The sequence below is a fragment of the Pteropus alecto genome, unplaced genomic scaffold (genome assembly GCF_000325575.1).
Source record: "Pteropus alecto unplaced genomic scaffold, ASM32557v1 scaffold45, whole genome shotgun sequence".
Taxonomy (NCBI): Eukaryota; Metazoa; Chordata; class Mammalia; order Chiroptera; family Pteropodidae; genus Pteropus; species Pteropus alecto.
Window position 1 is genome coordinate 26,701,508 of NW_006442491.1, and position 22,069 is coordinate 26,723,576.

General features: G+C 44.9%; 1 protein-coding gene across 1 annotated transcript in view; it reads right to left on the bottom strand.

Annotated features, from left to right (window-relative positions):
- Positions 1-22,069, bottom strand: part of PTPRT (protein tyrosine phosphatase, receptor type T) — a 675,700-nt gene that overhangs the window by 137,443 nt on the left and 516,188 nt on the right. Inside the window, exon 14 of the mRNA XM_015596894.1 lies at positions 4,351-4,486. Coding sequence (XP_015452380.1) covers positions 4,351-4,486 — 136 coding nt within the window. The remainder of the gene's footprint in view (positions 1-4,350; positions 4,487-22,069) is intronic.

A 22,069-nucleotide genomic window follows, 5' to 3' on the forward strand; every position in this document is an offset into this window, starting at 1 on the left:
GACCAGGAACTAAATGTTCACCTCTTTAGAAATATTAAAATAGTAATAAAATAAAAATAAATATTTACATAGTTAGGCAGTGTTCTCAACTCTTACCATGCATTAATTCATATATTCCTCACAACCGCCCTGACATGTAAGTATTACTATCACCCCAACTTCACAGATGAGGAAACGGAGGCAAAGAAAATTAAGAATCTTGGCTAAGATCACTTAGTAACTGTATTTGATAGCCACCGGGCTCTGAAGCTCATGTTCTTGACCACTAGCCTGTGCTTCCTTGGGGAAGGAAGGAAACGGATGTGTGTTGAACAGTACTGTGAGTCGGGCAGTGAGATAGCACATGCTTATCTATTTTAATCCACCCATAACCCCACAAAGCAGGCATTATTCTCATTTTCACTTGAGGGATCTGAGTCTCTGAGAGGTCACTCTTCACTAGGTCTAAGGTTTTGTGTGTTTTGGACCAACTACAAGACCTCCATCCCGAGCCAGGATTTCCTCACTGTCAGCAGTTCCAGGCTGCACTCTGCATTCTAGACCCTCTGGCTTTTCTGCTCTCAACCTTCAGGATTCACCTCTGCCTGGGTGACCTCCTCATGACAACGTGTTTCCTTAATCTTCAAACCATCACTTCTAGGTAGCTTCTCTGAGTTATCCTGTTTGTCACCAAAATCCAGCTGCTATCCTGATGCAGCTTCAGAGCAACTGACAAGCTTTCATTAATTGAGTACCTTTCCCCAATTAAATTGCAAAGTCTTCCAGGGCAAGGGTTATAGTTCTTTATTCTGTGACCAAAACACAGTATACATGTGTGTTTTCTCTAAGGCTTGAAAAAGATTTACTGAAGGTCTAAATTTACAAGGATACAGTGGTATTGCTGGTAACAGATTGCCTGAGATCAAAAATCCTGAAGAGGAAGACAGCTGTGCTTAGGAAAAAAAAATCACTAAACCCTAAAATTAATAAATCACATACTGCAGAATCTTCTTTTCAGCTGGCTGACAAGACTGACTTGAGACACATCTTCTCTTTCTTGTTCCACACTATTTAAACAGGACTAAGTTCTCCATTTAACCACCCATTTGACTATCTACCCATCCACCCAGCTCGTAAACCCACCCACCCATCCATCCATCCATCCATCCATCCATCCATCCATCCATCCATCCATCCATCCAACCATCTATTCATCTACCCACTTAACAATCTATCCATCTGCCTATCTATGTAGCCCATAGACCCATGCACTCATCTTCATGGAGACACTCATCCTGTATATCTCCATGCAGCCCTGATTCTATACGATCCCACATTCTAAGAAGCCCAGTTCAAACAGCCAAAAGTACTACATAAAGAATTCTAAACTTGAACTTGCATCTTTTCGCAAACTGTAAGAAAATCCTGTTTGTATCACCCACCAGCTTCTCATATCCCTTTCTGTAACCTTTCATTTTTCAACATCTCCCCACCCATTACAAAACGACCAAGCGACAACAACAAAACATCCGTCAGGATTTGCTGATTTTTTTCTCCCTCTCTCTTCTCTCATGTCTCTTTCCTCCCTTGTCTTATGACTGTAAATTGATTTCTTTCTTTTATTAAGTCCTTCTCTTGGTCCTCTGTACCTCTAGCCCATTCTCTACCTGCTTTCTAGTTCAGTATCACAATAGAAAATCCCTAACAGCAGAAGAAAAACTCTTTGGAGAGTGACAAGAAAGCTCTAAGGCCAGTGAGAATGAATGCTTCAGGGTAAGAAGCTAAGGACATTTTAATTTGCTTTGGGAACATTTGGTCATAGTTTAGTGAAGACTTTGAACCAGTTGGATCCTCTAGGAGCAGAGAAAACCATGCCCACGTCCACAGAGGTTAGGGAGAAGACCCAGCTCAGGCCAGGGGAGGAGATATAGCTGGTGCTCAGCTTCTGAGAGCTCCTGGATCCAGGAACTAACTGTGCATCCTGATGGGACTGAAGAGATGCTGACCCTGGGATCCTGAGTTGTGATGATGTGCATAATTTAGAGAAGGTTTCTTTAATATCACTTTCTTTTAGGTAGCTGTGAACAGTGTTCTGGCCAGCAGTAAGTTAGTGACAGAGTCAGCCAAGGAAGTTTTCCCCATAAGAGGCAAAGGAGCCCACTAAACACTTCACTGGCCTTTGGGCATCTCTAGACATGAGAAAACACTGTAAGTCAGTGGAAGAATTACAGGGTTATGCTTAATTTCTTTTTTCTCCCCCTTTATCTTTCTTCTCTCCTTTTTTTTTCTTTTCCCTTTCCCTTCCCCTTTATCCATCAGTCCATTATTACTGTCAACTAGTTCAGCAAAATGTTGTATTTTCTACGAAAGATACTGTATATGTAAACACTGATCAGCAAATTCCCAACTTCTGCCCACTGCCACAACACCTGAATTTTGCCTGTTGGGGAAAAATGGTGATCATGTGATGCCTGTTGCTTAGGTCTGATGGATAATTTTGATAGAGGTGAAAGATAAAGATACACAGAAGATTTTAAAACCACACAAAGAACTCAGTTTATACTTGTTCCCACCCTGGAAACAGAAAGTCCTTTCCTCCCTCCCAAAGAGTCACACATTTCAGAAATAGCTGTTGAGAAGGAAGCGAATTTTCTTCACAAGCTCACAGACGATGGTGACGTGGGTTAAGCCAGGCTTTAGAAAGAGCAAAATTGGAAGAGCATATCTGACTTCCAAATCAGTGGCAAAGAATGAGAACATTTCAGGTCTTTCAGAAAGGAATGCAATTCTATTAAATTGGTTACTTTTTTTTCAGGTAGACAATCCAAAACTCACCTCTGCCTCCAGTGTGTCTGTCACTCTAAGAAGCATGACAATAACCTTATATGTGCAATGTGCTTACTGCCCCCAGAGAAATCAAACCTCATGTTCAACCTCATCTAATAGCAGCTGACTTGTCACTGAGACGTTCAATATAGCCACATTTTATGGATGACAGTGATGATATGACAATGAAGCGCTGTCCTTAACCCTTTGGGGGCTCTTGGTCCCCAATATTAACGTAGTACCATCACTTCCCCACTAGCCTCTCCAACCAGAAAATCAGTAGCTGGATGAGGACCTTAACTCCTCATTCTGCTGGGAGCCTGGGGGAAAGGAACGATCTTGTTAGATAAAAGATCTCAAGAAAAGACAAGGCCCTACCAACAAGATATCTTGGCCAGAGAGGGGACTTACTGATTCCGAACAGAACCATGAGAGACTCAGGGACTTTCTGGTACCAAAATGGCTAACAGAAGGCTGACTGCAGGTATGTGAACACTAGTATTTCTGACTCTCTGATGGCTGGAAATGGGGACATCATAACTAATTTTTTCAACTTTCTGCCTTTATATTCATGTGACTCCTTAGGTAGAGGATGGACTCTGTCTTTGGGGCATTCTGTCCATTTGTTTTGGTGGGAATAAAAATTTGATGAGCATGTTTTTTTTCTGCAGATGGAAGCAAGTCCCTGGTCCCTGTTATTGGGCTTGCCCTGAACTCTGTGAGTAATCAAACCCAGAGCTTCAGACTGAAGTGTCAAGTAATTTGTTTAATAATACGAAAGTCTCTTTAAATTGGCGGCAGGGAACATCACAGCACATGTTACTGTAATATAGATAAATGTTTTGTCTGCTCTGGCCGATTGGGGGAGTGGGAAAGTGGAGACCAAGGTGGGGACCGTGGCATTGAAACTGAGAAGACGTGGAAGTGAGAGGTAGGCACGTCAACCTGGCGCCAGTCCAGGGACTAAGGAGAGGTGAGCGGTAGGACTCTCTGTTTAGAGGAGTAACCAGTGCACTGTTGGGACAGTGACAGTTGATGCTCATCAGCTTTCTCTGGTGGATATTGCCTTCCCCTCTCTGCAACTCCCTTGTTTTATCCCCAAGTCCTGTGAGTGTCTAATAAACAGAAGACGGTAGTGTAGTGAGAAGGGTGAAGCACTACTTTCCTGCATCTATATTTCTGGGCTCATCTGTGTTCTGAGAGCTCCCCAGTTATCTCAATAACATGACCAATCCAACAGAGCAGTTAAATCTTAGAAGACTCATTTCATGATACAAGGAATCCCACGGCACATCAAGGTGGTCCAACAATAAGAATCACTAGCCCCATATGAAACTGACCACCTCAGGAACACTCACCAAGCGAGCAGCACATACACTTTAGTCACCAACACGATGAGCCACAACTGGCCCGAGTACTTCAAGACCTCCACAATCAAGGGCAGTCGGTCCTTGCCCGGGACCAACAGAGCAAGGACCTGGCCGTGCGGCAGAGTTGGGGCCACCTGGGGTCAGCAGATTCCGCAGGGCAGCAACCCAGACTCACCTCCTTTTGATGGTGAGCATCACGCCCAGGAGAATAATAATGAACATGAGGAGGCCAGCGATCACTCCGGCCATCTTCACAGTGTTGTCCACCTGCTTCTCTGGCTCCACAGTGTTAGAATTCTGGGTGGAGGCACCTTGGCGGGGAAAGGGGAAGGAGAAAGATGTTGAAAAGGCTCACACATGTGACTAGACTATAACCGTAATGAAAACAGCTTATATTTACTGAGAGCTAATTATGTGCCAGGCACTGTGCTAAGGGTATTACACATATTGTCTCATGTAATTGCTTCGAGGATTAATCTCTGTGAGGTTGGGATTATTATTACTTCCTTTTCGCATATGAAGAAATGGAGATTCAGAGTAGCTGAGGTGCCCAAAGTTACACAATAGCCGTGTTGGGGCACCCTTGTCTTCCACTGTGATCAATGGAGGATTTTATCCCTCATGCTGCTTTATACCTAGGGTCAAACCATGGAGTTACAGTTAAATTCTTGGGTTCATGAAATTATTCTAAACCCTACTTTATTCTTTCAGGTAAATAGTGAAAAAACAGCTTTACGTTAAGGTAATACAATTAAAACCACTGGATTTTTGAAATCAAATTTATTGGGATAACATTGGTTAATACCATTATGTAAATTTCAGGTGTACAACTTGATAATATGACATCTGTATACTCTACTGTGTGCTCACCACCCAAAGTCGAGTCTCTTTCTGTTATCATATATTTGACCCCTTGGTTTTAAGAGATAAAAACATAAAGATTTTGTTTTGTGCCTTATATGAAACAAATGGTGGGGTAGAAATTTAGTGTGTTAACAGGAAATTGCCTTGGGTTTAAAAAACACTTATATCTAACTAACTCTGACAAATGCTAACTTGCTAACTCAATTCCAGATAGAGGAAGGCAGGGAACTGGGCACTTACTCTATCCTCATCCCTGTGCCGGGTCATTTCATGCCTCCATCTTGGTCAGTCCTCAGAAACATTCCAAAAAGTAGAAATGATTTCTCCATTTTATAGATGAGAAAACCAAGGGAACTTGCAAAAGGTCACATGGCTGATAAAGGTCAGGGCCAGGATTCTATAGGTTTTCTGACCCTAAGTCTAAGCCTCAGTAGTCAGAAACCTTGCATTCAACTTGCAAGCCCCCAGCCTCTCGAGCCCCTGCCCCACAACAATGGTTCTGGTAATGCCATAACAAAAGTAAGTAGCCAGAAAATGCTAAGCTTGGTCTCTTAACGCAAAGTGCCAGGGATCAGAGGCAACTCATCTTGGACACCTGTATGAACACTTCTGGAGAGTGGTCCAGCACCCCGAGTGAATTCCTCCTGCTGCTCTTAATACTCCCAATGGTTCCATGATGGTGTGAGGCAGCTCAAAACCAAAGAATCATCTTCCGGACCCATCCCTACTTTTCCGCCACATTAGCACCAACGCATCCTTCATCAGTGATTATATCTTCTCTGGTTGCCTGTGCCCCTGGGAGAGATCCTCCCTCTTCTCTAAAATTCTGATAACTCCCCGTGACACTTTGCACACACCTCAATGTACCGATATTCTTCGTTATTTGTTCCCTATCTGTCTCTTCTAGGGGTCTAACGCTACTCAGGGGTGAGTTTATACCTCTTTTATCTTTGTTTCTTGATGTTAGCCCAGAGCCTACCTCATAATAGGTGTTCCCTTAATGTTTGCATTGTTCACTGTTTAGCTGAAGGGATGACATTGCTGCCCACACACATTTGTTCTCATGGAACCAAATCGAGTTTCTCCTTTTTCAGCCATGTGTTTACAGGACTCAGCTGAGTCGAAGGAACACTAATGCCCGTAAGCTATGATTCTGATTTCCCCAGTTCAGTCCCGTGTTTCCTTTATCAGAGCACCTTCCCCAGACTCTCTTGTAACTTAGACAAGCTGGATTTACTTAGTCAAGTCTCCCTAGTGAGAATGGCAAGTCTTCAAGCACAGGGAGTGCATCCTATCTATCTCCCTCATGCCAGAGTCCAGCACAGGCTTCCTTTCTTGTAATCGTTGGTGATTACCAAATGACAGATGATTACTGAATGACATAAAGGCAAGGGAACCAAAGTTATTTGCTTTATTCATTAATTTGCTACTGAGCACTGATGTACTATGTGCTAAACTATGCTGTCAGTGGGGTCAGAGATCCTTCTTTTGGAAGGACTTATGGATGAGGGGTTTTACTCAGTTTCCCTCACCAGCTAAAGGCAAAACTAGAGCATTGAATCCCAAGACTGAGCAGGCTCTGCCTATCTACAACCCAGAGAATTCCTGGGGGAGTTAGTCAACTGCCCTTTTGGCAGAATTGGGCTCACATTCCAGAGTGGGGGCTGGGTAGCCCCCATGTAGCTCCCCTTGCCCAGCTTGAAGACAGGATTTCTGAGATATATCTAGTCTATATGACATGACCAAGCACAAAGGAGGAGACTACGGTTCCTTAATAGTGTCATAGTCTTTTTATTTGGATTTGTAGAAAGTGTTGGCTCTGTAGCATTCTCTCATAGGTAAATTTATACTTTACCTAGGGCCTGCTATGAGATTCTGTTGCAAAGACTGGGGGTCCAAGGGCAAAGAAACCCTGGAGAAGATCCCAATACCCCAGAAACACTGTTACTAGCTTGGTCTAATGAGATTCACACTTCATTCCTTCAATAAATAATCACAATCACCCACTAAATGCAGACATTTGTGAGATTGTGGTGAGCAAAACAGGCACAGTTCCTGCTCTCAAAGAACTACAATTAGTGGTGGCTGGGGCTCAGGAGACAGGATTAATGAACCAAGAATAATAGTAAGCTTCTAACTCTATTAAGAATCAGAACTGAGAGGTACATGACCCTTGGACAGTGCATAATAGGAAAATAAATCGCTTTGGGGAGGAAGTGGCCAGTGGCGTGAGCTCCAAAGGAGGACAGGTTATACCTAGGCAAAGAGAGCTTCAGAGGATCACATGGGAGTAGCAGAAAAACCAGCACTGGCTCAGGCTGTGTGACGGGGTGAGGAACCTGCTGCATTCAAGAAAAGAAAGAAACGTAGTGTAATGAGGGTGGGAAAGCAGGGGGAGCATGGCGAGTGAGCAGCTAGAGAGGGCAGCAGGGGCCAGTCTACCTAGGACATTACAGGCCACAGTCAGAATTTTTATTCTTTACCCCAAGAATCATAGAAAGCCATTTAATTCTTGTTCATGGAGCAACGATGTGGTCAGATTTGTATGTCCAACACATCATTCCAGCTTCATTGTGGAGCCGTGGTGGGTTGGAGAGATTAATTTTCAGGCGTGCAGGTGGGAGGTGATATTTGGATTCAGGTAATGGCAGTGGAGATAGAAAAGTGCCATAAAAGAGATAATTATCTGAAATAGGTATAAATAAAACCTGTTGATAGATTGGAAATGGGAATAAAGGGAGAGAGAACTGTTGAGGATGACCACAAGTCTTTGGTTCTCATAAAAAGGTAGATGACAGTGCTCTTTATGGGTTCAAGAAACAATCGAAAAGAATAGCTTTAAAGGGAAACCATGTGTATTTGGCTGAATTTGAACTTGAGAGATATTTTAGAAAAGCAGGCAGTTAATAATTAAGGTTTGGAGCTCTAAAAAGAAGTCTGAGCTAGAGGTAAAAATGTGTGAGTCATATGCACATAGATGGTACTTGAAATATGGGGGTTGATGAAGTCACCAAAATAAAGAGTGAAAGGAGAAGCAGGCTTAGATAGAGACTTGAGGGTCTGCAGTATTTAATGAGTGGGTAGAGGAGGCTTGCATAAGAGACAGAGAAAGAACGGCCGGACAAGTAAGAAAAAACTGTAGGAGCGTATCGTGTCCCAGAGCCAAGAGAAGAGAGTGTTTGAGGAGTAATCGATTGTGTCAGATGCTCCATCCGCAGAGGAAAGTGGAGAGTTTGAAGGAATATTTGAAAGTCTTTCCCAAATAAATTCCAAGATGTTCCTATAAAGAAGCACTTTCACTGGTGACCAAAAATCATCAATGGAATATACTTGAGAGTCATGGAGGAGCATCCAAGACATTCACAGAGGCCATCTGAAAAGCCACAACCCAGCAGTTTAAATAAATTCAATGAGTTTAGCCCAAAAGCATCAGAGCTGAAATCACAGACTCTGTACAGTGAAGTTACTAGAAGCCATCCTTGGCTGGTCCAACTAGACTCTAGATACAGGGACCTGAACACACCCTGGGCCATGGCAAATCCAACTTCTGTCTCGGCATCCTTTTAAGGGTATTTTCTCTGGCCGCTGGGGATTTGTGCTTCTGTTCATGAAGGAAGTGTGTTGACAGTGTTCAATGGTATTACAAATATAGAGGAAATGGCTCTGGGAACAAAGGCCAGGCAGGTTTCACATGTGACTTCTATATCTGAGGGGAAAATAAGATGGACACAGACAGAGGATAAGCCAGTCCTGCTCTTGTTGCAGAGTCAGGAGTGTGTCCATGGGGCTCACATCATAAGTGCTCAATGGAGCAGGTGAGAACCTGTGATAAGACTTAAGGAAGTACATCAGTGTTGGCTAATGATGGGGGCTCCTAGCAGTGTGATCGGCTGCCTCAGGCAGGCACTGAGCTCCTCATCAAACAGAAGTTCGATCGCTACTGCTTTTTAAAAATTTAGCTTAAATGTAACGATTCATTACTAGGTGCCAAGCCATGTGTTAAACAATTTTCTTATTTTAAGTTACTTAATCATAAAACTTGTTACAGAAGGTGCTAGTTTTATTTTCTCTTCTATATAGATTAGAAAAGTTCACAAAAGGGTGAATGACTTGTCCAAGGCCATATAACTAGTGAGTTTCAGAGTTGGAATTCTGTGTGCAAGGCTCGCCCCTCATCACTACAGTGGACTGTCCTAGATGGAGTTTTAGTTAAAGAAATGCCAGCACTGGGTCCACATAGAAGGTTAGCTATCTGACTCACTGGCTTGAAATCCAAGGGAACTCTTCAGAGAGGCAGAACTGGAAACTGTTCAGTAATATGGTAGCTATATTACTTTTGCCCCAAGCCCACCCTTTTCATGAAAGTCAACTTAGTATCAGTCCCCAGCCCCTAAAAAGCTCTGCCTCTGGCCCTGGGTGACTTCTGTCTACTAAACAGGAACTGAGAGTCTAAGAGAAGGGGTGGGACTTGAATGTATCCTCTTTATCTCTGCTCTCCATTGAGAGTCCATCTGAGAATAGTTTGAGTAAATCAGAATTGGCAACTAGACACCAGGTGGTAGACTTATCCAACTGGAGTGGCTTCAAGGCTCTACTGGAGTCCCACATGTGATGTAGTCATCGGAAATAATCTTGTGAACTCAGCCTGTCCTTAGTCATCAGAAACAATCTTGTGAACTCAGCCTGTCCTGACAGAAGGCTACTGCCTCCAACCTGAGGCTGCATTCCCAAGCTTATCTCCCAACCAGATGTGCCCTTCGAGTTTTGAGCAATACTGAAGGCTGAGCCAGTTTTCTCAAGGCAGCAGTTAATGCCCCCTGCCTTTGACTCTTTCCACAACAGCTATTGTGGCATAAAATCTAGTCCCCTCCTAGCTCCAGCTCAAAATCCACTACCTGTCCACGCTTGAACATGGAAATCTAGTGCCCAAAGCATGGCTCTTGGTCTCTTGAAGTCTGCACCCCTCTCTCAGTATTCACTCCATACATAGGATCCAGTCACCACATTCTGTTCCTCTATTGCCTCTTTCTATGCTACCAAATAACCATCTCCGTTTATATTCCCTAAGGACTCCTGAGACCCAGCGGGCAATGCCGCTTGGCTCCGTACTGCATTAGATAGGCCACACTGATGAGGCATGTCCAGTTGTAAACCCCACCCTCTGATAGGTACTTCCAAGGTGAAGACAGGCCAAGAGGCTTGCCACTTAAAGTGTGGTCCAATAACCAGAAACATCAGCATCACCTGAGAATTTATTACGGATGCAGCATCTCAGGCCCCGCCCCAGATCTACTGAGTTGGCATTTTAACAAGGTTTCTAGGTGATCCAGGTGCTCATTAAAATCCAGAGATCATTGACTTTGGAGGCATGGCAGTCAGAATCAGAATTTTTCAGCTTAGAGAAGATTCAGATGAAAACGAATTCTTGCCTGCAAAAAGTTGAAGGACCATTGCAAAAGATAGGGTAGATTTGGTACCTTCAATTTAAAAAATTAGAGCCAATACCAATGGGTAGAAGTGACAGGGGTAAATTTGCAGCCAATATAAGGAAAATTTTTCATGTGAAAGCGCTATCCAGCTGAGGCACAGCCCAGTCCTTTTCAATGTGGCCTTATGATGTAGAGAGGAGCATAAAAGCAGCCCTGGTCCCCAACCCCCCTTTCAGAGTTAGCCCTCCCTTTACCAGTCTACTCTGTCTCCGCCTGGCCTTATTTTCCTGGGCCTCCTGTATCTTTAACCAAGCCCTCAATATCTCATTTGCATGGGATGCTGACCTTTCATCTCTGCTGTTGACCCCACCTCCCACCTCAACCCAATATCCCTTGATTCCTTTGACGGCCATACTCTGGGTGAGAGACAATCTCTCTGTCATTCACAGAGCCATGGGATTTCAATGGGGCCTACTTCCCCAACCCCCAAGTTACCCAGGAAAACAGGAAAATGTGTCACCAACAATGAAAGGCATTGTCTGGGCAGTCAGCCTGCTCCCCATCAAGCAGAAGAGACTATATGACCTCTAATACCCCTTCTAAGGTTAAGATGCTATGGTTTTATGAGATTGGTCAAAAGCAATGGGTTTTAAAATCAGAAATCCATAAGCTTTTATCCGGAATCCATCACTAACTCGTTGTGTGACCTTGATCGAAGCTGTTAACTACAATGTGATTTGATATCCTCATTTGTAAAATAGGGAGTAAATGGCAAGTTCACAGGGATTTTCTAAGGATCAAATGTAATAACAAAGGTAAAAATGTTTAATAAACTCTAAGGAACCGCTCACACATGCGGCATAATGATGGCATGACCTTGGAACTGGTTCCAGAGTTATATAGCAGGTTTTTTGTGTCTATACACTGTCAGTGCACAATAGGTGCTTCTTTGTAATCCGATGCCTGAGTTCATCCAGTTCTTAGGAGGAAGGCAGGCAGAGCCCCCAGAGTGATTCACTTAATTTTCCCACTCTAGGCAAGACCTGTATCAGGCTTACTTCTGGACGACTTAACAGCAGCAATAACATAATTTGGCAACAACGGATTAATGATTCATTTTCAAAGTGCTCTCACTGGCTACGGGCCCAATTCTATAGCTCTACTTCAGAGAATGTCCCCTGTAAAGACATGGAGCAAAAATAGAAGTTGCAGATAAAGAACATCTAATTGCAATTGATAAAACCAAGTAAATCCCAGTGGATGCATAACCCATGCTGGTGATCATTGCTGATGGTAAGGAAAAGAAGTCGGCTCCCAGGGACACAATTCTTAAAAGCTTAGGTCTTTAAAATACACAGTCATCTCTTAGCTATCCAAGGGCATATTATCCCCAAATCTTACCATGCTGGCAGTTCACTCCATCTACTTAATGACTTCTTTTGTTGAAGACTTTCCCTGCCTTTACTTTGGTGTTGCATGCATCTGGCACCCAGTAAAGAGAATCTTTAAAACCCTGCCTCTGAGCTGCTACCTCTATGCCAGTGAAAGTTTTAAGCATTGCAGGCATCTCTGATTATGGGAGGTTTTGCCAAGAGGAGGCAACAGGGAAAAGATGAGAAAGCTGGGCAACTCTCCGGGTCTTCTAAAGTCAGGTAGGCACCATATCCCTTCTTTATTTTGCTGGAAGCGAATTCTCAGAATAGTAGGCTATTTTTAAGACGGAACTGAAGACCAGATAGAAAAAAAAAATGTTGGTAGGAAAGCATCTGGATACTTCATTAGATTAAAGCCTCCAGACTTTACAAATTGTATCCCAAGGCATTGAGAGCATTTGTAATCGTGATCATGAACTACTTTGGCAGTCTTGGAGGACTGAAATTGTAGCGAACAGGAGGGGTGCGAGAAGCCTGGGGAGAAACAAATGCTGTTGCTGACTTTTTTTTTTTTAATGGAAAAATGTGGATTCCAGATATTTTACATGAGTAAGTGTGATGTTGATACAAGAAAAAATATATAGACTGGATGATTAAATGAGATTTTTTTTTTCATTACCATTTACTAAAGGAGAGAATAATCGCTAGAAACCAGCCCGGGCTCTGTGTCGGTCGCATCCAACTAGGAAAAGGGAAACGGCTCCAAACACGTAAACTGGAGCAAATTTACTAGAGAATTGGTACACGGGGATCAGAAGAGGATGGTGAGACAACCATCAGAGGGTAGCATCAGCAGCCATTACCTAGCCCAGACTGGACAGATAAAGGGCAGTGGTGGGGGCATCAGAGGTCAGAGGTCAAGGACACCTAACAAAAACTCAACCTCCTGGAGAACTGGAGCCATGGAGGGGCCTGAGGCCAAGGTGGGAAAGGCTTCTCTTTCTTCTTGCCGTACAATTCATGTCTCCTATTGGTGAAACCCAGATGCCAGTTGACATGGGGCCCAAGAAACAGCCTGCAGGGGACACCTGCATGTCACAGCATAGCAGGAGAGCAAAAGATGGATGTGAGCCAAATGGGCCAGGGGCCAGCTGGGCTTTCTATGAACAAGTGATGCTAGGTTCACTTTGTTGCCACCTTTGAGAGGTGTCTGGACTTGTAAATTGCGAGGAATGTTCAGTACTATGTGTTAACTTGAGCAAAGTCAAGGCCAAAATGGAGACCTTGTGACTGGCTTTCAGGTCAGCCAGATATTAAACTGGGCTCTCTCTAGAAGAGTCAAGACACATGACCACATGTGAAACAGTAATATTATTAATAATGAAGAGCTAACATTTATTGGGAGTTCATCAGAACTGTAAGCCAGTTTGCCATATCAAGCCTTTCACGTATACTATCTCTTTTAAACCTCACTACAACCTTATGAAGCAAATTCTATCATATAGCCACTTTAGAATGGGAAAATTGAGGCTCAAAGAGGCTAGGTCATTATTAGTAGCAAGTGGTAGAGATGAGATTTGAACCCTGGCAGTCTGGAACAGAGTTTATTCTTTTTAACCATTATACTACATGCCACCACTGTAATAAATAGGGGGAGAGATTGCTCAGCAGAGAAATCTGGTGGTCTTTCCTCAAGTGTCTGGAAGAAAGAAGCAGACTGGTATTTAGGGGATCTGGACTCTGCTCTTGACCAGCCAGATTAAGACATCCTTGTATTTATGCCTGTCTCTGCCCAGTTTGTATCACGCAGTTCCATTTTATACCAGCTTTTCTTGAAGATTATCTCCCCTCATGCCCTCTCGGCAACATATGATATTCTAATACCTAAGGGATTGATGAAGATGTCATGTGAATCTTGTTATATGGGCCAAATTATATAGACTTTGCTCAAATGATATTTACACTTGACCTTTTAAACTTAAGCTCCCTCATCCTTTTCACTTTCCTTGTATATCAACTGCCATCTCCAAGCCCTTAATACACTGCATTCGGTTTTATGATTAATCTCTGGGCTTTCTCTATAACACCTTTCTTGCTATTTACCAACCAAAGCATCCCATAGAGCTCTATAGGGAGACAAGTCTTATTCAGGTTTAGGCAACTGTTTTCTGCTTTAATTCCAATACTCTTTTTTTGATCTCGCGATGACTAATTTTTAAAATTGCTGGCTACCACCCCCACATCTCTGAATGTGCCTCCATCACTAGATCTGGTTGATAATGGACTACTTGAGAAGGATGATTCCATCATTCTTCTAAGTGACATCACCTAGGATGTTTCTCAAGTAATAAATAAATTGCCTCAATTCATCATGTGACAGTAATTGCTTTTAGCCAAGATTTAACTCACAGTCCATGTCAAGTAGCTAGAAAACACCATAGAGACACAGGTTTTAGCTCTATCCTTGCTGTGGAAAATCATTTAATAAGTACTGAATTAAGTGTAAAGAAGATACAGATTTATAATATCCCAGACTTCCTCAATATTACCCAGCCAGTCCTAAGAGGCTGGAATCAACTTCATTACAGACTATACAACTAAAACTGTTAAATATTGCTGACAGAGGTTGCCCTCTTTTTCAGCCTTAAATGGAGGTTAGCACCCCATGAGATAGGAATAGCTTAATTGATTGTTCGGAAGCACTTTGGCTACTCAAATAAATTGTCCCTCAAATGCTGATTCTGCTTGGCCCCATGCATCTCCTGAGTCTGTGTTTCCTGGTAGACCTTGTTTTGCACAGTAAATGCTCTGTATAGGTCAAATTCTAATTCAGTTGTGTTACACACAGTAGGAAAGATGGCTATATAAGAACCTGATGGCGAATTGCTTCCTTTATCCTAAAAATGTTTAATGCATTTGGAATTTAGCATAATAGACTTATTTAAGACCCGATGGATGCCAGGCAGTGTTATTATTGACGCATCCCTTGAGAGGCATGTCCTTTCAAGGGCTGCACCAGCGGTGGGCTGAAAATCCCTTTATATTTTTCCAAGGTCTCAAATGTTCCCTCTTGTGCCCAGGGAAGGCCTTCAGCACGAGTGCCAGCAACCTAATCTGTAACCAGGATAGGACTGTAAGCTACGGCTGGAGTTGGGTATGACACTGTCTAAGAAACCAGAGATGGGTGCACATTGTAGACTGGTTTAGGTGTCAGGCCACAGTTAAGGTTAAAGACCAGGAAGTGACTGGGGTCAAATCTGAAGGAGGGATCAGAAGTCAGCGGGTGGTGTCTGGAGTTTTCTGCTGGTCACTCTGTACTCACAGTGAAGGTCAACCTGTGCTTAGAGCTGTGCTTGGACGTTGGTTAGAAATAAAATTTAGCCCATGGCCATGGAACTAGATGAAACTAAGTGACCTCTAAATGGACTAGACCCATTACCTTGGCCTCATTAGCATCAACTCGACCCTTGGCCACAGAGAAAAAGTCCCAGACATTCCTATCGTGAGTGGTGCTGGGATTATAATGATGATAGTAGATGATGCAAAGTGCTGTGTTGTGAGGTAATTAAGAGACACACTTTCTGCCTAGGAGTTCACTACATAGTGGGAGAGAGCAGTAGGCAAGCTGACAATCAAAGGCCAGCACAATGGGTGCTAACACAGAGGTGGCATGTGTGACTCTGCTTAGGCAAAACTAGACCACATACTTCATTTCCAGATGTCATCAGTGATGTGGGACACATCGTGGGCATCCCTGAGACCGGCCACTGGCCTCTTCCCACTGCTCCCTCCCCTGGCTCCATGTGGTTCAGATGAGGCCTGCCCTGCTGATGGGGATGGAGAGGGTGAGTCAGCTCAGAGCCAGAAGTACTGGCTCCCTGCTTGCAGAAATCTGTGTTGAGTCAGGAGCCCAGAGGACTGAAAGCTGCTTAACTGCGGCAGAGAAGAACACCCACGGTCTGTGCTAGAGATTAAGGGTTTAGCCTGAAGAGCAGATATAAGAGCAAAGAACACACACTCTTTGGGATGCCCTGTGGCACGGTGATGGTCCCTGTAGACTTTCTCAGGCACCAGCATGTGGGCGTACATGGTCACAGTAAATAGAGTGTCATTCTTACTGTGGAGTGAGAACAGAGGAACGGAGGACATCTCCCAGGAGCCGACAGTGAGGAGACGAGCACAAAGGCCAACCAGGGACGGTCTATGGGTCAAACAGTGCCAGGACTCTGAGAAAAGGTTATGATAGCCTGGAGGGTGAGGCAGAGGCCAAGGCCAGGGAGTGACCAGCAGCAGATGCCAAGGCTACTCAGAGACAGGAAGCAGAACCGAAAAGGGGAGGGTGGGAGCCACAGAGTGAAGACTGTTCTGAGCCAAACATAGAATACTGCCAACAAAGAGACCCCGCAGGGGAGAAGGGCTGGGTCGAAGAGATCCTCTGAGATGGCAGCTCTTGGCCTCGATCTCCATGAGGCGCAGCTCCTGAGGGTGGACCCTGTGCATCTCCTGGTGTTCAGTACTGCTGCGTTTCCAAGTGTATTAATTGCCTAGTTTCCTAGCTGTGACAAATTACCACAAACTGGGTGGCTTAAAACAACTGAAATGTGGAGACTAGCAGTCGGAAATCGAGGTGTCGGCAGGGCCACACTCTCTCTGAGACCGGGCAGAACCCTTGCTCACCTCTTCCCAGCTGCCGGTGTTTGCTGACAGTCCTTGGTCTTCTTGGCCTATAGATAGATCATTTGAATCTCTGCCTCTGTCGTCACACAGTGTCTCCTTGTGTGTCTCCATCTTCACATGACAGTTTCCTCTTCTTATAAGGACACTGGTCATACTGAGTTAGAGCCTACCCTCTTGACTTCATGTTAACTAATTACATCTGCAAAGACCCTCTTTCTAAATAAGATCACATTGACCGGAACTGGGAGGCGGGGGTTAGGGCTTCAACATATCTTTTGTGGGAGACACAATTCAACTCATAACACCAGGTCAAGCTCAGTCATAATCCAAGCAGCACGGGAATGGGCTGCAAATGTGAGGGCAGCTTTAGCATTTCATTAAGTAAAATCAAACACTAATAGGGGTCAGGGCCAAACGGAGAGCACGCAGGAAGAGGAACGGGAGCCTCCTGCTTGGTCAAAGACTGAGTGGAATGGAAGGCTTCTAGAAGGACAACACATCCTGGCTTTATTTGTCTGAATGGCGCAGCAGGGTGCATAGGGACCAAGGCAATCCTAATGCCCTTGCTCAGAATCATAATTCAATCCTTTCCAACTGACTCCAGTCAAATTGATGCCCTAAGGAGTGACTACATTACCTGACCCAATGGGGCAGGAAGAGGGAGGAGAGACAAAGATCTGCCCAGCTGGGGCAGCTTTGTCCAGATCTTGCCTCTGGAACATGCAGCTTGCAGCAAGCATCAGAATGCCTGAAAAGGAGAAAAGGTGTGTGGGAGGGAACGAGAAATCTATAGGAAGGATTAACGGAAGCATGAGTGGGATCAGAGAGAACAGCCAGTAAACACGCAGCACGGAATTCGTATTAGTGCAACGAAACTGAGCGAGGGTAATAAAACCAGCAGCGGGAGTGGCATCGATTGTTGAGATTGCAGCCAAAGCCATGTTTTCTTTTTTCTGCCCTTTGACCCTTGGCTTTTGGAAGCAGAAACACTGAATCACTGTGTTCTGCACTAAAAGCTGATCTATCTGCCTCTTCAAAGGATGGATGGAGAAGCAGCTCTGCTGTTCGCAGATGGCAGAGGCAGAAGCCGAGGTCCAGAGAGTTTGTAGCTTCTGTTCTTGTTCACCCCAGCACACTCAGTGTGATGGTCTCCCCTGTGATGCCAGTGCTTCCTGTCCCCAGCCCAGCCTCTCCTGGGCCAGCACCATGTGAGCCTAGGCTGGGCACTGGGCTCAGTGGGGCTGGACTAGCAGATCTCCAGAGAATCAGTGTCTAGGAAGCTTGGCAGGCGGAGCTGCGTGGAATTCAAACGCTGGATTGAAAATCGGTACTCGGTGACTTGCAGTCAGCCTAACAAAACGGTCGAAGGTGAGCTGGTGAGGTGCTGAAACCAACACAGGGCGGGGGCAGAGGGTAGGGCGGGGGGAGCATACCATGCTTGGCACAGGCTCTGTCACTGTTAACCACCTACTCATTAGTCTACTTACAGAGCACAGGCTCTATCACTGTTAACCACCTACTCATTAGTCTACTTACGCATGGAGTCAGGCGAATGGACCACCACATGTGTGCTGGGCACAGGATAAGAAGCGGCGAGAGAAAGCAAACAGCTCCAAGACAATGTCCTCCAGAGCTGCCACCTCTCTCCTGCCAGCCTGCAGGCTGTGCCCTCACTGCCTGTGTTCCCTTTCTCTCCACCAAGCATAGTCCCTTCCTAGTGGATGTTCACGTTGAAGGCTTTTCCTTAGAGTTTTATCTGGTCCTCCTGCCTCCAGCTCCTGTTCCTACACTATCCATCCGCCCCTGCCAAGGAGGGAGGCTGAGGCCCCGAGGTGTCCAAGCCTGCAGGGCCAGAATCCAGTCACTGTGGCAAGGCCTTGACTTAAAGAATTTTCAGGAAAATAACATGAGAGAGTTTTAACACGAAGTGCACAGCACAGAAAGCAACAATGGCGGGGAGTTGAATCTGACACACTAGAGATGCTTCCATTTTCTCTGGTGACCTTTGCCATGACTGAGCCTGGCAGGGTAGGGACTTGTCCTTATTATTTCATAGATGAGGAAACCGAGGCTCAAAAAGGCTGAGTAATTTACGCAAGTTTCCCAGTTTGAGGGAGTAGAGTCTGTGCTCCACAAAGCCCTTCTCCTTATCGGGAATTGACAGCGGGCACTGGGCACGACCAAGACAGTCGATCTGTGTCTTTTCCGGGGGTGCAGGCCAGAGCAGGGCCACCAGCCTGGTGCATGGTGCATCCACTCCAGACCGGCCACTGTCAGCTTCCTACTGGGCCAAGCCTCCCTGGAGGCCTGGCTAAGCTACTGCAGGGGCCAACACAGAGGCACTCTCTCTGTGGTGGTGGGTCTGGGGTGGACTAAGTCCTTCAGGTGAAACATTAAATAACTAGTCATTTGCCCCCTGCAGCCTCAAGTCAACCCACTACAGAGAAGCACCCAACCCTGGCCATAGGCAGTTTTACCTCATCTTTTTAATGGAAACATCCCTGGCTTCTACTCACTAGATGCCAGTAATCCTTCCTGCCCACTTCTGACAACCAAACACATTTCCAGACATTGTAAAATGTTCCCTGGGAGGAAAGACAAAAGGAAACAAACATTTACTTCCACTCTGTGCACTCTATTCACCAACCAGGCAAAAGGATAGTCGAGCCATTTTTTTACCTCTAGATCTGCACTGTCCAGATCACAAAGCCACACGTGGTTACTGAGCGACTGAAATGTGACTGAGGAACTGAATTTTTAAATTTATTTAATTTCAACCAATTTAAATTAAAAAAAACCAAAAAACAGAAGCAGTGTAAAGTATGTTTACTTGTTAAACATAATGTTTATCTTTTTAGGATTCTATTTAATTTTTAACTGTTTAGAATTCAGCATCTGAATTGAAAAGTGCTGTACATGTAAAATTCACCCCTGACCTCTGATTTCAAAGACTTAGTACAAAAAAGAAATGTAAAATATTTTTCATTAGTAATTTGGAAGGATTGATTACGTCTTAAAATGACAATAATAGTAGGTTAAATAAAATATAATAAAATCAGTCTTACCTACAACTTTTCTAACATGACTCTGAAACTTTTTAAGTTCCATACACGGCTGAAATTCTATTTCTATTAAACAGTGCAGCTCTGAAGGTTTTCAAGAATGGGTGGGCGCTTTTGCCCTCCCTGCAACCCCCAGGAGACATCTGAACATGTCTGGAAATCTCTTTGGTTATAACATTTGGGGGATGAAATCCTACTGGGATCTAATGGGTAGAGGCTAGGGATGCTGCTAAATATCCCCCCACAAGAGAGAAATATCCGTTCCCAAATGTCACTCGTGCCAAGACTGAGAAACTCTGCCCTAGAGCATGAATTTCTTGAAAGGAAGGCCAGGAAGTAAGAGAGACCCAAAGAGCTAGTTGGAAGTCAGCTGAGCAAAGAAGTTAAAGCTGTTATCACACCTAGTTCTCACGGTTTGACTATGGCTATTGGTATTATTATCCCCACTTCCCCGGATGAAGAGAATGAAGCCCAGAGAAGAGAAATAACTTGCTCAGGATCACCAGGCCAGAAAGTGGCAGAGCTGAGTTGAGCTCAGCCTCGGCTCACATCAGATGCCAGCCTGTCCCCGCTGCACGATGTGGTCCCGCCGTTCTCCGAGTTGCTGCCAATAGGAAAAGAGGGTGCTTGTGCTTACAGTCTAGCATCGCCATCACTCAAAACTAGGCAGTTATAATTTACGTCAGCCATTATTGCTACCAGGGGATGAGCGTTAACAAAGCACCCTTTGAAAGGGACAGCCTGCTCAAAGAGAAACACTCGCAGGCACCTCACCCATCCAACGAGGCTGAGGAACGCGTGGAAATAAATGAAATACAGTGAAATAAACCTGCCAGAGAAGGAACATTCAGACGCCTCAGAAGGCAAGAGGTAAGAACAAATGTGCCTGCTATGGGATCGGCTCTGTTTAAAGAAAATATTATCAGACTGCTTGACTAGAATAGAGCCCAGAGAACAGTGGCCCAGCAGAAATGGAGCTGCTCACACACGCCAGAGAAGCACTGTTTCTCAATAAACTGGGTGTGAGCACAGTTGTGATTGTGACTTTCCCTCACTGTCACCATGCATCCATCTGCAACTCCCATTTTTTGGGGGTAAGGGGACAGCTGGTGGCCTGATAGTGTGGGGTAGAGGACTAACATTTGTTGAAGGTCTAGTATGTGCTGCTACTGAACAGGGCACTCTCCAGGGTCACCTAATGTCATATTTTTTTTCCCTTGACAATTTGAGAGTAAACTGGTGGTACGATGCACCATCAACTCTGAGTACCTAATGTGCCCTTTAATATGACTCTGAAGTTAGTGTGAGAATTAGTTGGACGGGTGACATAAGGCTGTGCGACTTGCTTCAGGTCATATAACTAGGGAGTGACTAAGATGACATTCCTGAGGTGTTGGTAATGATACATGGGCTATGGGGGTCAATGGCAGGGATAAAACTTGGCTGTAGTGAATATGGTTGGGGCTCCACCCAGATCTTCTCTACCTGGCAGATGCACCTAATCCCCAGATGCTGGCTGCTAACAGATCACAGATACCCCTTTCCCTGCAGAGAAGCCATCGGGCAAAGGGGAATCACCTCCCCAGGAAGGTATGCACCCCCATGGCAGCCCACAGCCAGTGACTGATGGACACGATGGCACAAATGCTGGCCCCTGGCCTCAAGGTGGGATCAACTCTGCGATACAAGCTCTACTCCAGATGGGGCACCCCCACACCCCCCTTTCCACATCCACTATCTTGTTTTGTCTCAGAATACAACTCCAAAAGACTCCGCATGTGCAGAGTATATAAGCAAATGGTAAGAGATAGGTATTCTTCTCACTTAACAGGTAAGAGATACAGAAGTCATCACATTTAAAGGACTTGTCCAGGACAAATGATAGACCTGGGATGATAGCCAGATCTACTCATTTCCTAAGCACAGACACGCTGGGTCAACTTTCCCCTCAACCTTAGACCATGGCCCAGTTGTAGTTTGCTCTGGGAAGCACTCCTTTAGTGCATTTGTTTGTTTATTTTGTACTCCACACACCTCTCCTTTGTAGTTTTTTGACTACACAGATGGCTCTTTCCCCTCCCAGAAAGGCACAGGAACATGTCTTCTTTGGATAATCATTGCATCCCTCAGTGCTTAGAACAGTGCCTGGCACATGATAGGTACGTTGTAAGCATTAGTAGAATGGATGAATGGATGAGCGGATAGATGGATGGAGGGAGGGATGGGTGAGTGAATGGATGGGTGGGCGGATGGATGAATGGATGGATGGGTGGGTGGGTGGATAGGAACATGTTCTTTGGATAATCATTGCATCCCTCAGTGCTTAGAACAGTGCCTGGCACATGATAGGTACGTTGTAAGCATTAGTAGAATGGATGAATGGATGAGCGGATAGATGGATGGAGGGAGGGATGGGTGAGTGAGAGCGTGGGTGGGCGGATGGATGAATGGATGGATGGGGGGGTGGGGGGAGGGGGGGAGGGGGGGGT